General features: G+C 41.2%; 1 protein-coding gene across 1 annotated transcript; it reads right to left on the minus strand.

Moving 5' to 3' along the window:
- Positions 1-5,996: 5,996 nt before the first annotated feature.
- On the minus strand, positions 5,997-15,106 carry LOC109633180 (transcriptional repressor scratch 1). Its single transcript, XM_020092820.2, has 2 exons — positions 14,205-15,106; positions 5,997-10,089 (listed from the first exon to the last, which is right to left on the minus strand). The coding sequence occupies exons 1-2, from the start codon at positions 14,317-14,319 to the stop codon at positions 9,362-9,364; spliced, it is 843 nt and encodes a 280-aa protein (XP_019948379.1). The 5' UTR covers positions 14,320-15,106; the 3' UTR covers positions 5,997-9,361.
- Positions 15,107-16,580: the final 1,474 nt, after the last annotated feature.

Below are 16,580 nucleotides of genomic sequence, written 5' to 3' on the forward strand. Positions count from 1 at the left end.
ATCAGTCATTTTCAATTGTTGTGAACTGCAACAGGAAATTAATTCTTTGATCAAATCTGATTTCAACACAATTGTTTTTCTGCAACCTTTGTTTTGTGTTTTTAACTAAATCATGACATTCGCATTTAATATTTTTATTTGTTATTTCATTAATAATACTAATATTGATAATTGAATTGAACCAAACACAAAGATTTTAAAGAAATTACAAAACGGTAAAAAAAAACTGTTTCGATTTTGTGCCATCTGTCTGCAGTTTTCCAGCATCAAGTGTTGGAATAATGAATCTGTCTGCACAAACTGAGCATCACAGACTATAGTTTTTCTTTAACTGAATGAAGAAACTTCACAATAGGACATGAAACAATAAATAAAACATACAAACGTCTACTGTCACTGCAAGCACTGCTGCTGACGCTTCAAATCTGCTGCCTGCAGTGCACCACAGAGGTATCAAATTAGGAAACAACTTGTGATGTGTGTCTGCGTATGTGTGTGTCCACTGCATCGTTTTGTCTGTCTTTTATTTTGATCTTTTATCCAATTTACTGAGTGACAACAAATACTGTGTTAGTCTTGGCCCTGCAGCCTCTCAGCAGAAATGAACACACATGATTGCATGCACACAGCACATACAAGCACATTTGGACAAATGTATTTAGGATATTCATATTCTTATCATATGTCTTGTTGCAGGGCCTTTCATCATGCCAGAATCCATAGAAACCATTTTAACAGCTCCACCATGTTTGGTCTGTTGCTGAACAAGCTACAGTGGCTGCTATTTTTAAGGTGAGACATAGTGCAAACAGCTTTGACATCTTTTGAACGCATTCTTCAGCTTTCCTTGCTGCAACTATGCTGATATTTCCCTCTGCAAATATTCAGCTGTAAATGTTTTTTTGTGAATGTTGTTGTTTCTGACAACAAGTATCACTGGGATAAATGTCTGAGTATAACAGCACAGTATATGTTTGCTAATTGGAAAAAAGTTAAACGTTATCTGTATCTGAGAATGAGGGAGTGAAGGAACAAACGAAAGAGAAACAAAGAAACCAATGAATATCTCTCCAGTTACCATCTTGTTATTGTAGCAATCAATATGGTGTCTTGTCATGGCACAAAAACAAATGCATTTTGCAGCTCTACAATTCTTTAATTACACAAAGATGAATTGCTAATTGAGAGGGCGATTACTGAGGACTCAGAGTTATCTCTTGGCTCCACATCTCTTCTCCTCGTTCCACACCTCCACCTACCAGAGTTGTGAACAGCACTTGTCTCCTGCCTGATGATGTTTCTGATGACAGCTGCCATCTCTACAAATAGCCTTGGATACGGTGAGAACATTCACAGCCCTGTCCTCCACTTCTCCGCTCCCAACATCATGCCCGTCTGGAGTGAGAGTAGAAGACGTGGCTACACCGTCACAGATACAGTATGTTACAGTTTGTGGTTTGGCAGCAGACAGAGGGAGACACGCATTCTGTACATTTACCCAATGTTCATAACAAACTGGTGCAAACCCACCTTCTTAAAGATCTGTAGAAGACTGAGGCAGATACACTCAGTGGCCCCTTTATTAGGTACAGCCATAGAATGTAATCCAATCTAATTCTCTGCAATTATGATGTGAGATGTTAAGGCTTGACACTGTCACAGAGGTGTTGATACAGATGTATATTCTAGCCCTGTGGCAGTGATGGTGTTGCACTGGATTCTGTTATGCCCTGAGGTCTGTGTAATATCCTGCTCTTACACAGTATATAAATAGGAAGGACACATTTCAATGCTGGCATGTTGGTGCAGTGGTGCCTAAAAGCAAGGAGGTCCAACGGTTCGATTCCCAGCTTAGCCGGTGTCTTTGCATGTTCTCCCTGTGTTTGCATGGGATTTTACTTAGGGGTCTCTATGACTCCCTACCACAACCCAAACACATGCAGATTTCATTGTGTCTCTGTATGTTTGGCTCTGGGACACGCTGGCGACCTGTTCAGGGTGTACCCCACCGCTTGCCCAATGTCACCTGGGATTGGCTCCAGTGACCCCCGCGATCCACAAAGGATAAACATGATGGATGGATTGATTGATTGACATTTCAATGTAATGAAGTCCAGAACAGCGTCGAAAATTAGGCATTCAAACAATGACAGCAAAAACTGATCTTTTTACAAACACTTCTTTACAAACCCTCTTGTCATAAATTGTATTAGACTGAAGAAGTGTATTTGATGAAGTGGCCACTAAGAGTGCAGAGGATTCTCCCTGTATTGCATTTAAATCCTCAAGCTTTTTGCAAAAATGCAGAAGCATATTAATGTTTGTTTATTGGCAATCTGCAACTGTTGTTAGACTCAATGAGGAGGAACAGCTGTGCTGCTAAAATGCTGTAAAACTTTGCTCCCAGGCTGTTTCTGGTATTTATACTGATGACAAGTGGGTATTTCCTTCTTTTATAGACAGTGTAGTTTTACTTTAATTATCAACATGTCTTATTCAACAGTTAGTTTGGGTTCAGTTAAGACACGTGTTTTGTTGTGTGAAAATGTCAAATATTCTATAGATAATATATAAATTATACATGTTTTATATTTGAATTAAATTGTGTTCATTATTTAATGCTTTATCTGAAATGCACAACTTGGCAACGCCTGCTTCAACAAATGACTTCACAGAACCCAGAGGAGGTCAAATTTATTTATTATATAATAATATACTATATAACAGAAGTTGGGTGGAAGGGGAGTGACATGAAGGAGAAGAGACACAACGAGAAAGGAGGGAAGAGGAGGAGAGAGAGAAGATAAGTACTCTGCTCATTAAATTTTTCTTTTTCATACCTGTGAAACATTTCCCAGGGCTGATCACAGACAAATCCGAGGTCATCTTTATTAACAATGACATCACTACCTCCTGGCCCTCTGACACCCCTCTGCAGGAAACTCTATGTGACATTATAGCCAGTGTAGAATGATCTGGATGAGTTTCAGTGTTTTTCTTTCTCTAACTCAGGGAGATGAGATTTACAATGTTGACAATGTTTTATCATAATGTGTGAGTAAAATTTGGTTTCATTAAATCTCATTATAATCCTTATTTCACTAGTCTTTTAATTGTTTCTGAGCTGCACTTTGGAGACCAGTCATCTGATCAACATACAGACACCTCTCAAAAAGATGTCGATCTTCTTAATTTGAAAACTACCTTAAAAGATATTTAAAATGTCACTGTTACACCTGCGTTCACTGAGTATAGAGACATAATTTTGTAATGTTTTATCATTTTAATCCTGGGCTACTCCTCATAGCAATATCAACAAGTGGTAGCTCGTGAGTCAGTAAAAATGCTGATAACGCAGGGGGTGTTCAGTGATGAGGGAGAACTGAGGAGGCGTGAGAGATAGGCGGAGGGACAGAGGACAGGTGAAGAGACACGTTTCTGTGAGACTATCAAAGCTGAACAAAATGAAAGTCAGCACGAGGTCAAGTAAAGAGGTTAATGTCACACGTGTGGACACTTAAGAACTTAACTATGAATTTCCAACACTCACACCTGTTAACTGTTGGAAAGTAACCTTTGCTGTTTTAATTTTATTTTGCAACCTCAGCTCTCGCTCATCCCCTTATTATGCGAAGTCTCATACACACGCACACACACACACACACACACACTTACACCCATTCACACACACACACTTACACCCATACACACACACACAGTGTTAATTTGACTTGCCAGGGAGGAAAAAGTGTGATGCGCTTGAGTAGTTCCCTGGACATGGATCTAAAGACAGTTGGGAGCGTGCAGAGCAATCAAGTGATAAAGCTTATTATCTGAGAGGAGCTATATTCTGAGACTTATTATCTACCAGGAGTTAAATGACTTTCAGGTCCTCAAAGGCCTGATGGCCTGGTTTGACTTGGCAGGGGAGAGAGAGGGAAGAGGTAGCTGGAGGAAAAACGGGGGTGGGTGAGAGCACGCAGAGGGAAGAGGGATGGAGGGGAGAATTGAGCAGGTGGTTGGAGATGGAGGGTAGATGAGAGGAGAGGGGAGATATGAGAGGAGAGAACACCACTTGTGCAGAAAGGTGGAGGGGAGGTGGAAATCTGAGGGAGGGAGGGAGTTGAAGGTGATTCATAGGCGTGGGCAGTCACTTTTCAGACTTCTTGCAACTGCTGTGAAACCAGTTTTCTGGTTAGGTTCGGGAGATATACTGTACTTCATAAAACTGCAGAGTGCTGCATTGTGTCTTTGTTGAGGCAGTTCAGATAGTTTACTACTATAGCTACTGTAGATGCTTTATTGCCTTGGATACCTCAAGTGTTGGCATAGCAACAATAGATTTGGACTGTCAGTGCTTACTGGGGGCCAACGGCAAGATTGGACTGCAACTTCACTGGAGGATTTACTGTGCTCGGTGTAATGTGATGTAACAGGTGATCACACACGCATCATCTAATACAATGAATATGAATGGCAACACTTAGCTCGGAGACAGTGAAAGAAAAAGAAAGAGGGAAAGAGATGAGATTCATTTTAGGTTTTGTGCCTTTACAGAAAATTGTCAAATATTCCAAAGGCCTGTAGCCACGAATATAGTTTCTGCTGTGATGTGCCGTTCCCTGCAAAAGTCGTTACTTTGAGGTGATTTCCAGCTGAATCTGTGCCTAAACAGGTCACCTCTGTTTCAAAGTCACTGCAAGATAAAGGCTAGTTGGTCAGTTTCCCATAATGTCACAGATACAAAAAGAGCCTCTGCCAGCACACAGAAACATCATCAGGTCCTTCTGTCAACCTGTAGTTGTTCTTGTCAACTGTTTGATAGAAACTGTTCAATTTCCATCTTGTGGTATCAGTTGTGTTACATTGTATATCTGCAGCACTTGGAGAGGAAACCCTTAAATATCCTACTAAAATCAAGTGAACACGTTTGTGTCTCCACAAATTGTTGTAATGAAGAACAAGTCATTTCTGTGTTATATTCTGTGTTAATTTTTCTCTGTCCATCAGTGAGCAGCAGATACTAGTGTGTGTATATTATATTCTTAGTCTTATGTGTCATATTATCATTTATGGTCAGCAGTTTGGATTTTTAATGTTTGTTTTTGTTACAAATGGCCTAGAATAGGTTTTAAATGTTTTCAATTTAGTTGAATAACTGTGAGATAGAATTCTGATACAGGATTTTAGAAGGTTCTTGTTTGTTCCATCATTGTGATTATATGATGAAGAACAAATCACCTGTTGTCTCACTCACATTAACATGGGATCTGTTGTTAGCTGCTAACTGTTGGACAGTTTCCTCAACAAATGAATATGACATTTTAAGGCTTAAAGACCTGTTTTCTCAACTATAAGTAACACGGTTCTTAAAGGGTTAGAGATTTACAATGTGCCCCGGCTCTTTAATTACTCGGTTTATAAACACAAGTATGTGTTGGTACTTCTGTGCACCAGTCAGGATTGAATCATTTTGGATCAAACTCCTACAACGTTTGGTGGATTGTCTTATGTCACCTACACACATGTCAATTAAATGCTAATGTCACTTGTTCCACCATTTAAGATTTTAGACAAATACATAAGATGTTGTTTCAGAGGCTTTGAATTGCATAAGCACTGCTGAATGTCCAAATATGGAATGAGCAAACTGCTCTATTTAGCCATCCAGGCAGCCCATTACTGGTAGATAGCTCCCAGCCTAAAGAGTGCTAATGAGCTCACTGTGCACCAGTGTTAACCCAGTCCCTCTTTACACATACAATATTGACAAAGCTGATGCTAAGTATGGGCTCTTAAGTCCAGAGTGAGTGTAGTTCTATGTAAATGAACTCAGCACTCTTCTTACTCAAAGGTAAACTTACTTTATGAGCATGGATTGTGTTAAAAGCTACTCAAACAGAGGATAAATTCAATAGACAAACAGGTTTAAAATGTGTTTGTGTGTGTGTGTGTGTCACAACAGAAGACAAGACACAAAAGTGCAACAAACTGCCTTGGCTTGTTAAGATTATTCTTTATTATGAAGTGCCACAAAATGCTTTGTGCTCATTGTGCTTACATTGTTTGAATACTGGCTCAAAAAAACCCAGGAGGTCGTCTCTCTGCAACAGAGATCCAGACCTCCTGAGATAAGGTGTGTCAGATAATCGCTATACAGCAGTAAAAATGTATCAATCCAAAGGATTCTTTACAAACCCTCTTGCAATAAATGATTATTTAGGTTATCATCATTCTTTAACTTGGAAATACAAAAAAAGAAGAGAGGTCAAGCTAGTACAAGGTTTTTAATTCTTCTCTACCTGAATTCTAGTTAGTTTCATTGTGCTACTTTCTTTAAGGTGGAAATGACTAGAATGGAAGTGCTTAGAGAGACCAGACCTGGAGCTCACCCAGAGACAGACGTACACGAACGGATGCACAAACTCCTTAACACTGGTAACCAGCAGGACAACAACGACTTTATCCATATACCCTTAAGATGTTTCGACTGCAGTGCAAATGTGCAAAGAATTTGAATACACACTGGAACAATCTGTGACGCGTAAACAGTGATTTTACTGCTTATGTTTCATTCACACAGAGGAGACAGAAATCAGATTTTAGAGTTAGCGGTTAAAGTAATAGCATATTGTTAATTTCTATCTCTTCCAGGGTTCGATGTTCACGAGATGTGTAAAGAAAAATTAGGGTAATGTTTTGTTTTCTTTGCATATATGGGCTCTTCGTCACACATTTGTCATCTTAACATTCAGCTGTATTAGACTAGTATTTTAGTTTGAACTCCTAATCTAATGTTTTTACCTATTTTGCATGTTTACCAAGCCATTTCAATTTATTGCGGCCAGTACTTAAAAATTACAGATAAAGAGACAAAAACTAAAATGTGAGCCCTAACTAGTTGGAGCTCTATAACTAATCATCTGATACAATTCAAGTAATGGCAGCTCAAATCTGGTTCACACGTCGGGGAGAGAGATAAGACCTGTAGCTGGCTGAATTCACATACTGATCGCTCCAGTCACAACAGAAAAACTGCCTCCTTCTAATTGACTTGTTATGCAACACAACATTTATCATAGAATGTAGAGTTTTGTTAGTCAATAAATTGACCCAAGCTGTAAGTGAGGAAGGTCATGCACGAGGAAGCACTGCAATTATCAAAATGTCTCTGTTATAAACCCACATCTCTTATCAAACCTATTTCTTTTCAGTTGTTGACTGTAAATAGATTTCATCACCCCAAAGAGCTCATCAGCAGGCATCGTGTTCTCCCACGTGTGAAAGTGTCTATGCAAAGTTACAATAAGGACGTACAGGATGACATATAAACACAAACAAGCGCTTCATTATTTTGTGCAGATGTGTGTGTCCCTCAGTCTGTCTCTCAGGAAGCTCCATGAATCTGTAGAAAAGGTTTCTGAGCTGCAGAGATCTGGGTTCAGCAACACTGGTATTGGCCAGTTAGTTTGAACGATAAACCGTCTATGGGTGCGGGATGATTAGAGTTGGGCCTGTCTGTAGGAATAATAATCACTCAAAGAGTTCGTCTATGGTCGGCCTGTTAGGGATGGATGGGGCCTACTGCAGAATAATCGGGACTGTAACAGTGAAGCTGCATTCAGACCATCCACCTTAAGTGCATGCTTTTTCTCTGTGGTTTAAGAATGCACACTGTTGCTGTATGGTCTGGAAGTGCTCTGCAAGGGTAGTTGAATAATGCATTGACCTCGGTCCAACTTCAACAATGCACCAAACTTTGACTTGGTGGTTTTCTATTGAAAATATACTCATATTTGCAAAAATGCCATGTATCATATTGAGTCGGTGCACATTTCATTGCATGCTTCTCCAGTCTGATTGCTAAAACTTTGTTGCAGTTTTGTTTGTATGAAGAGTGTTAAGATGACTCTTTACATTATTAAAATATGATTACTTGTTGCTGCATAAAACATGAAAGGTGTTTTCAGAACCTCTGAATGTCATTTTTAACATCCCAGAAACCTCTCATGAATGGTCAAGGATCCAATCTGAGTGAAATGTTGCATGGCCTGATCCGAATGTTGGCTTCTCCTGCGTATGTAATGCCAGAGTTAGCCTGGTTCAGGTTTGTCAGGGTTGTAGTTATCCTACAATAGGCCTCATACCCAGCAGGCAGCTGATCCCAGCCTCTCTAGCCTACATCCTACATTAGTTCTACTCACTAAGAGGCAGGCAGTGCATAACAAGAGAGGAAAGACAGGACTTTTTCTTTTTGTTACTCTAACACTACATTGGCATGTTCCCTGATGTCTGTAATATTCGTATTTATCTGTTTATGACTATAGGTGAAGTAAAACATACCTGATTTTTAAACTGCTATACAGTAGTAGGTAATACTTCATAACTTCATCATAAAATACCATGCATTAGGTGATTATTGCTTTTGAAGAGTCCTACGGAGGCTCCACGAAAAAATATTGCCCTCAAGTTCTATCTATTGGATTTTGGCAAAGAAATCATAAGCTTTTTATGATGTTGGCATAGATTTCATTATTTTTTTTGCATGCAATAATGTTAATAAGAAAAAAATGTAAACAACATAATAAGAAAAAAATTGTACTTAAAAAAGTGACATATGCTTTGGCCTGTAGTGATAAAAAGAGGTTAGCAAATATCCTACATACACGGAAATTAAAGTGCAACAAATAAATAATGGCATCACATTGTTATCAAATCAAGTATAAACTCACAATAAATAAAACATTAATTAAATAAACAAATATATAAATAAAATAAATATATAAATAATATTTTTACCTCAGTGGTGGAGAGATTATGGTCACTTGGTGCAGCAGAACATTATTATTATCATTATTATTACTATTATTATTATTATTACTCCCCCCAAAAAAACGAAAATAAGAAGGGAAACTCTTTCACTGTGTTTCAGTGCAGGGAGGAACGCAGTAACTATAGGCTTACTATCGTCTTTGTCGTCATCCTCATCGTCAGTGTCCCAAAATATACGGTGTCATACTGTATTTAGATGCCAGAAGGAAGCCGTGTCAGTATTATTGTCTCTATCTGGAACAGACAGAGGAAGAGGAGGTGAAGAGTTTTTGAGGAAGTGCATGCGTAGATCAGTTAAATCCTTAAGTGGGCAAATCTCAAGGAGAAAAATTGTGCTATCTTCATCGTCGTCATCATCGTGAATAGGCTCCAAGGGAAAGCGAGGTGAGGGGGAAGTGAGAGAGAGGGAGGAGGGGAAGCAAGGTCATACTCTGACCAAAAATAGATTGTTTGTGTCTGCAGTTCAGTCTTTAAGGATAATGGCAAGTTAATTCTGCAGTTTTGTCCATTTGTTTCATCTATGCAGGGGTCATGCATCTAAGGGGCTGAGAGGAGAGAAAGGGCCTTTGAAGCAGGCGGACTCGTAGTGCTTGTTCAGGTAACTCTTGAGTGCGAAGGTCTTGTCGCAGCGTTTGCACTTGAAGTGCTTGAAGGCCGAGTGGGTCTGCATGTGAGCGCGCAGGTTTGAACGGTCCGCGAAGGCCTTTCCGCAGTGGGCACAACCGAATGGCTTCTCCCCCGTGTGCGAGCGCATGTGGCCCTGCAAAAGCCAAGGTCGACTGAACGCCTTCCCACACACGTCACACTTGTGCTTGAGGTCGTGAGTGAGCAGGTGCATGGCCATGGCGGGCATGGACACGTACACCTTCCCGCAGGTGGGACATTTCTTTGCCAGCTTGCTGTCCAGTGAGCGGTGTGTCTGTTTGTGCCGGCTCAGGTTTGAGGACGTGGCGTAGGTTTTGCCGCACTCATTGCAGGTGTGCCTCTGAATGGTCCTGGGGCTGCTGAGAGCTTTTCTCCTCGAGCGACCGTCGGTGATGAAGAAGGCATCAACTGTGTAACCCTCACTGACTGCTGCATCTCCGTTGATGTAGCCATCGGTGATCTCTGAGCCGGGGCTGTCAGGTGACTCAGAGTCAGGAGCCCCGTAGTCGCTGTGGATGCCGTCGTAGAGAGGGTCGGGAGACGGCACCTTGATCCCACTGTCACTCTCACCATCGTACACAACAGGGCTGATGTAGTCACTGATGTAACCAGCTGGAAAAAAACAAACAACAGTATTTACATTAAAAAACATTGAAGTGGAAGTTATAATGAAAAATAGAATAAGAATCAGAGACTCAGTATAAAGAAATAAAACCACAGTATTTGTCCCTGGAGCAGCTATAACATCGTTTGATTGGTGGTAAAGAAGACAACTCAACAAATCTGAATAAGAGTCACAGAGGAGAAAAGTGGGAAAGATTTCCAACCTCTACACCAGAGACCCTTCAAACACTGGTAACAATTGTAATGGACATACAATACAATTCTGGATCTAAAGGGACACAACAGGAGAAAGAAGTTTGTATTGACAGCAGCTGAAGGAACAGAATGAAACTAGATACTCGTCTTTTCTCAGCTTTATCTTTCTTTACAGAGACACTGTGTACTGTCGAGCATTACACCCTCTGAAGTGATGGAGTTAAAGAAGTGCCTCCTCATTCATGTTAACAACTCTATTAGTGAGTATTACACCTTTAGTTACAAACATCTGGTCTCATAAAGCTGCGTTTATTTTCTGCACCTGCATCCCGTTTGAGTCCATTCATAACAAAACACACCACAGAGACAATGGCTTGACATAAGTATTGTAACATGTAACATGTTAGCAGTTTCTTAGCATGTTGTATGTAGTAACCTCATTAAGTCGCTCACTGAGTGCTGTGGATGGACATAACTGCTGACATGACAGGCGGCGCTGTAATGGATGAGAAAACCGGATGCTGTGTTTCTTTACAGTGAAAGAGCAGAAAACCAAACATGGCAACGCAGTGGGGGAGACTGTAGGTTCCAATAAGATCTGATCCAAGGTCAGTCAGCACATTTTCATGTATAGGTTGTACAAAAAACCACAAGATTGTGTTGTTATGTGAAGCACAAAAAGTTTAGATCATTAGATGATTTTAAGAAGCACCGAAGGTTATGGTCCTCCCTTCACTCAAAATGTACTAGTAATATTGTACACAAGATATATATATATATATATATAATCCTTCACTTACATATCTGCACCATAATGATCATCCCATCCCCTGCAATTACTCTGCATATGAAGCAAGAGACATTTGTCAATTCACCCTCGGTGCTGTAGCACTAACGGTAATATTTTAAATAACTGTGAACATACATGTGAAACAGCAGAGCAGAACATCTGTGTTTCTCCTGCACACCTGTTGCCAGTGTGAAAAAAGCCTCCAGTGTTGGTCCAGATAGTAATTCAGCTATAAAATTCCCCTCAGCCTCAAAGGTTACAGTTAAAACAATTCCTCTCTGAAAGATAAATGCACACACACTGACCCTGAACTTGAGAAAGCTGATATAGTGTGAGAACCAGCATCAGCACCACGGACAGATGCAGTCACAGTGAGACTCGGTCAGTTTAAGGTTCTTACTCACAGAGCAGAGTTAAAGACTTACAGCAGGTGTTATAGACAATATACTTAAACTCATTGTAAAGCACTATAGATAATATAGATAGATACAGATAGACCATAGTAGGTTGGATAATGCTGCCCTCCCTCTTGATACGTTCATATCTCTCAAGTGGGTGTGTGTTTTCTCATAGTCATCATAAATATGTATGTTTGTCCACATAACTGGCGAAATAACCGAAAGTGTAATTAAATGCAGGACAATACTGTGCATTAATCTGCACACTGTGCCTTGCGTATATGCAAACAAACACATAGTATGAAAAACCTTTTGATCCATACAAAAAATAGTCTAAATACATGCTGCTCTGCTCATTTTCTATTTACATAACGACAAAGATGCAACTGGTATCAAACACACACAAGTAAATGTTACAGTTGCAGTTTTTGTGTCTTAGAATTAGTTTGTCACAATAGGTTTGGTTTGGCTTAGCTTAAATACAGACTTAATTGTTCCTGAACACAGAGATCTGTAAACACAACCTATGGTCCAAACATATTTCATCATACTTTCTCTTTTCATATAATTAATATACACTTATACATGCTGCAGAAGCAACAAGGTCCAGGTGACACCCCTCCTATATGTCTGCATGTCCTGTCTGAAAACACACTCCCATCTTACACACAACACAGGGAACATGGGGTGGACATAAATTATTCCAAAAGCTGGTTCGTTCAAGCAGAAAGTTGTTCATAATGCTGTGTGGGTAGAGTTTGTATTGTACTGTATGTAGAAGCCGCATTAAGCTGTCACCATCTGATGTTGGGGATGGAGACAAAAGGTGGCCGGTGTAGGCAGTGTATGGCGCGGCGCTGCTGAGGCAGCAGATCGCGTGTCAAGCGGAGCAGGGCTGGTTAACCTCGACATCACAAATATACCACTGACAGCTTTTTGCTTTATGAGCGGAGAAATAGCAGAGAGTGCGTGCATGCCGAATGCACATGCTGATGTGCATCAACATGTCGATGACATTGGGGTAGAAGCAGTGCAGCGGCTTCATTTACATGGCAAGGACATCTCTGGTTTTTCATGTAAGATGTGACGCACACAGTCACAGGGAGCGAGGAAGTTCACAGCTTCACAGGAGCAGAGGGCAGCATTAAAACAGTGAATAACACTGCTTACTCCTGCTGGAGGGTAACTACAGTGTGTTTGGTATTATGCCTTAATAGTACATCTAAACAAACAAATAGAATAAAATACTGTTTATATTCAACACTTTAACCAAGACTGTCTGAAATAATCAATCGTTTTGGATAGAGATGTTACTCAGCTTAGGAATCTACTGCGATATTCAACAGCTCAATAGCATTCAACAGTTCATCATTGACTGTGAAATGAGATAAGTGTGGTCAGGGTCTCCTCCTCTTTCTCTTTATGTGATAATAATACAACAGGCTGCTGTTGTAAGTGTAGCACAGAGGGAGATGCGGTTTTTTTATCTGTGGGGGAGAAATCATTGTGCAGAAATATCTTAACTCTGCAAAAACAGGACATGCACACCTTGGTACGGAGCTCAAATTTAACCCTCTACAAACACAGTACAATTCAAGCCTGTGAAGGAGCTGATTTAAAATGCAGCCAAGGAGAACAAACCAAGAAAACACCTGTGCACTGGTGCTAATGTGTCTGATCACAGCTGCTTCTTATCTGTGCTGCAGCTGCAGTTTCGACCATTGAATCACTTCAAGTGTTACTGCGTTTGTCAGCTCATTTTCTGTAGAAGACATCCAGCCTACGGGATACAGGAGAGTAGGTTCCATGCATCATCTCAAGCATTACAAGCATCATGCTGAGCTCGCAGAGGCAAGTCCACTTAAGAGCAGTGTGAATCAATGCACATTTAGACTTGGGCTCGGCTTTTGCCTCCAAAACCAAGTGAAGGTGAAGCAGATCAGAATAACCTCCATCCCGTCTTTATCTCTTTTAGCCTGACTTAGCCTGCATAGGGGGTAAACTCCCTGCTGACGATGAGCCAAAATCAATGTAACATGGGATGTGCTGGATTTAGTTGATTTCTCAAGTGACCTTTCCGCTTCAGTGGCAGCTCGACTCGCACAACTCGAGCAACTGCTTTGAATCAAACCAGCTGCAGCCTTCACCCTCTCAGTAATAAAGTGTTGTGTGGTGTGGAATGAACCTCTTCAGTCTAATCCTGTTCACTTGCAGCACACTGGAACCAGGAATGATTGTTTATTTTGAAAGGAACTTTTAGAGCTTTTATTAGGTCACCTGTGAGAGAGGCCATAACTACACTGTCACATCTTATGGGCTCCATAAATGGCCCCGAGCAGCAACACCCACATCCCCACTGGTTGCGCACAATCCCATTTCAAGTTTTACTTGGAAATGCTGGAGAGGAATTGCAGAAAAAAAAAAGTGGTGACAGGAATAAGAACAGGTGGTAAATAAAATACTATAGGAGCACAAATTAAATGGTTTATTATAGATATTGAGTATTTGCACTGAGATCTATGTTTGGATGTGTTGCATTAAAGGAATTCTTCTGGAACACACACATTTTTGGAAATGGCATTCTCAGCTCCCCTGCCTGTCCGCCCTCTACCTGCACCTCCTCTCTCTCCTCCACCTCCTCTTCCTCTCAGAGACCGACTTGTGTTTGTTGTGAGACACCTGTTAGTGCTGGGTTGTGTGCGCAGTTCAGCCTGACCTACCTTTGTCATGGAGCCGCAGGCTGAGGTCTGTCCTGTGCCGGTAGACGCTCTCCAGATCCGCCGCCGTGGAGAAATCATCCAGTTTCACCTTTTTCACCAGGAAGGACCTTGGCATGGTGCGGGGGTGCGACACCGACTCAACACAACGACACACACTCACGAACAACACAGCCGATCCACGACGGCCTGGCCAGCGTGGTGGTGGTGGTCTCAACCCGGCACACACACACTCACACACACGCGCTCACACGCAGAGGACGGAGGAAGATTGTCTCGCACTGATCCGGTGGAAAGTCTTCACCTCTTTTTTCTTTGAACGTCTTCTTCCTCTCTTCTCTGCTCGTCTTCTGTCTGGTTCTCTCTCGTGCACGAGAAAGAGGAGAAATGCAACTTCAGCACCGGACAGCTCCCTCCGGGTCTCTCTCTCTCTCGCTCGCTCGCTCGCTCGCTCTGCGCTCGCGTGCACCGGCAGACTGAGGCTCGCGAGCAGCCAAACAACAATAACAATAATAACAATAAATAAATAAAAACAAATAAGAGGTGGAGGAAGGAAACCCTGCAGGGTGAGACAGCTCGCGGGCCTCTCAGAAGAAGAGGAGGAAGGTGGAGGAGGAGGAGGAGGAAGAGGAGGGATGCGAAGAAAGATAAGAAAAAGGATGAAAAATAGATTTTGGAAGCTTTTCAAAATAAATGTCGGCCACCTTGTCCTTCCCTGTTTGCGAAATAGTCCTTGTTTAATTCCCTTTAACAGCAAAAAAAGAGACTCCTCTCGTCCGAGTGTGGATCATCAGCATCCTCTCCTCTTTCTGTCTCTCTCTCTTCTCTGCTCTCTTTCCCTCTCTCTCTCTCTTTCTGCAGCTTCCGCGAGGTGCTCCCGTGAGTGTGCCGTCTCGCGATCAGCTGTTGGCATTTATACCGAGCAGAGAGAGAGAGAGGGAGAGAAAGGGAGGGAGAGAGAGGGAGAGATGGATAGACACACGGGTAGAGGGAGTGCTTAATTTAATCCATCCCACATCCCCGGGGAGCGGCGACTGGCCCGGATGATTTATTGAAGCTGTTATCACCCCCCCCCCCCCCCTCTTCTTTCTTTTTCTTTCTCTGTCTTTCATTCTCCTTCTCCCTCCTTCCTCCATTCCTTCTCATTTATTTGAGCGTGTGTGTGTGTGTGTGTGTGTGAGGCCAGGCGCCATGTTTTGGGGAGATAAGAATGGAAATTATTGTTATGGTTTCTTTAAGCACTCATCGATTTGATTCAGCTATCACAGCGTGTAACGTCAATTTAAATATTGTCTCCTTGTGAGCATCTTTTTTTTATTATTATTTGGAAGTGGGGGGGGGTCTTCTTTTCTTTTTGTTATCCCCTCTCTCCTCTTTTTATCACCTGCTAAGCGTTTTCTATCTGAGCTTTTCTGCTCGATGACATGGGTTTTATGGGGGATATTAACTAGCATGCTGAGAGCCTCGTAATTATCATTAATGTGGCCTCGGAGGCAGATGGATGTAGACCAAATGGAGTGTTTTACAGCGGCTGCATGGCGGATTAATATGAGAGAAAGAGTCCTATCTGCTCCGGGGTCACACCAGGTTCACTCCCAAGTTTCTTTAGATTATGTAAGAACAACACTGATCATTAGAGAGACTTTGGTGCAGGGCTGTTCTCTTGTCCTGTGTTAATGCTCCGCTGCTATACTTCACAATTATTCCTTAATGTCATTCGTAAGTCCTCCTCAAACACTTCTGCAATATACTGGCACTTTTTATTATTTGTGTGGTGGATGAGCTTTTTATAAACAATCTATTGTGCAGAGTGAAGTTAGATAAACCTTGTGTTCATCCTACCTGGTTTATTTGCAATCAAGAATTTATAGTGAAATGTTTCTATAAAATGAAATTGAATGTGATTCATTACTATTCACATGTTTGGTTTATATATGTTTGAATTAGTGACTTCACACAGTACATGTTGGCTATTTCAGAGCTCTGTTAATAAATCAATTCAATCTTCAGATCTAATTTCACAAGTTCGAAATAAAATTTTATAATTCCACTTGAAAGCAACAATGTACGTTTACTTTGAAGATAGCTAAATAATATTGCATGACAGAGATCAGCACTTACAACTCAAAATTAACTGGCAGCGATGTTGACCCGTGGTTTGAACCCTTTTGTCATTATCTGTAGTTTATCCGAGGACAAAGAAGAAGACTGAAGGCCCATAGGTCGCCTGTTTCTTGAAATATTTATTATTAATAAACTTGTGTGTGTCCAAAATGCACCAAAAGTGGAACTGCACTTCCTCAGGCCATGAACAACACATGGCAAGTGTGAAGCTGATAAAATGAATGGTTCTGGGATCTGCTCCAAGTTTTGTGGAAA

The sequence above is a fragment of the Paralichthys olivaceus genome, chromosome 13, assembly GCF_024713975.1.
Source record: "Paralichthys olivaceus isolate ysfri-2021 chromosome 13, ASM2471397v2, whole genome shotgun sequence".
NCBI classification, from domain to species: Eukaryota; Metazoa; Chordata; class Actinopteri; order Pleuronectiformes; family Paralichthyidae; genus Paralichthys; species Paralichthys olivaceus.

Bases quoted from the DNA above. Each gene is read 5' to 3' on its own strand.
- LOC109633180 (XM_020092820.2), bottom strand. From the start codon at position 14,319: ATGCCAAGGTCCTTCCTGGTGAAAAAGGTGAAACTGGATGATTTCTCC. The intron at 10,090-14,204 runs GTAGGTCAGGCT...GTTTTTTTCCAG, and splicing joins CCTGCGGCTCCATGACAAAG to CTGGTTACATCAGTGACTAC.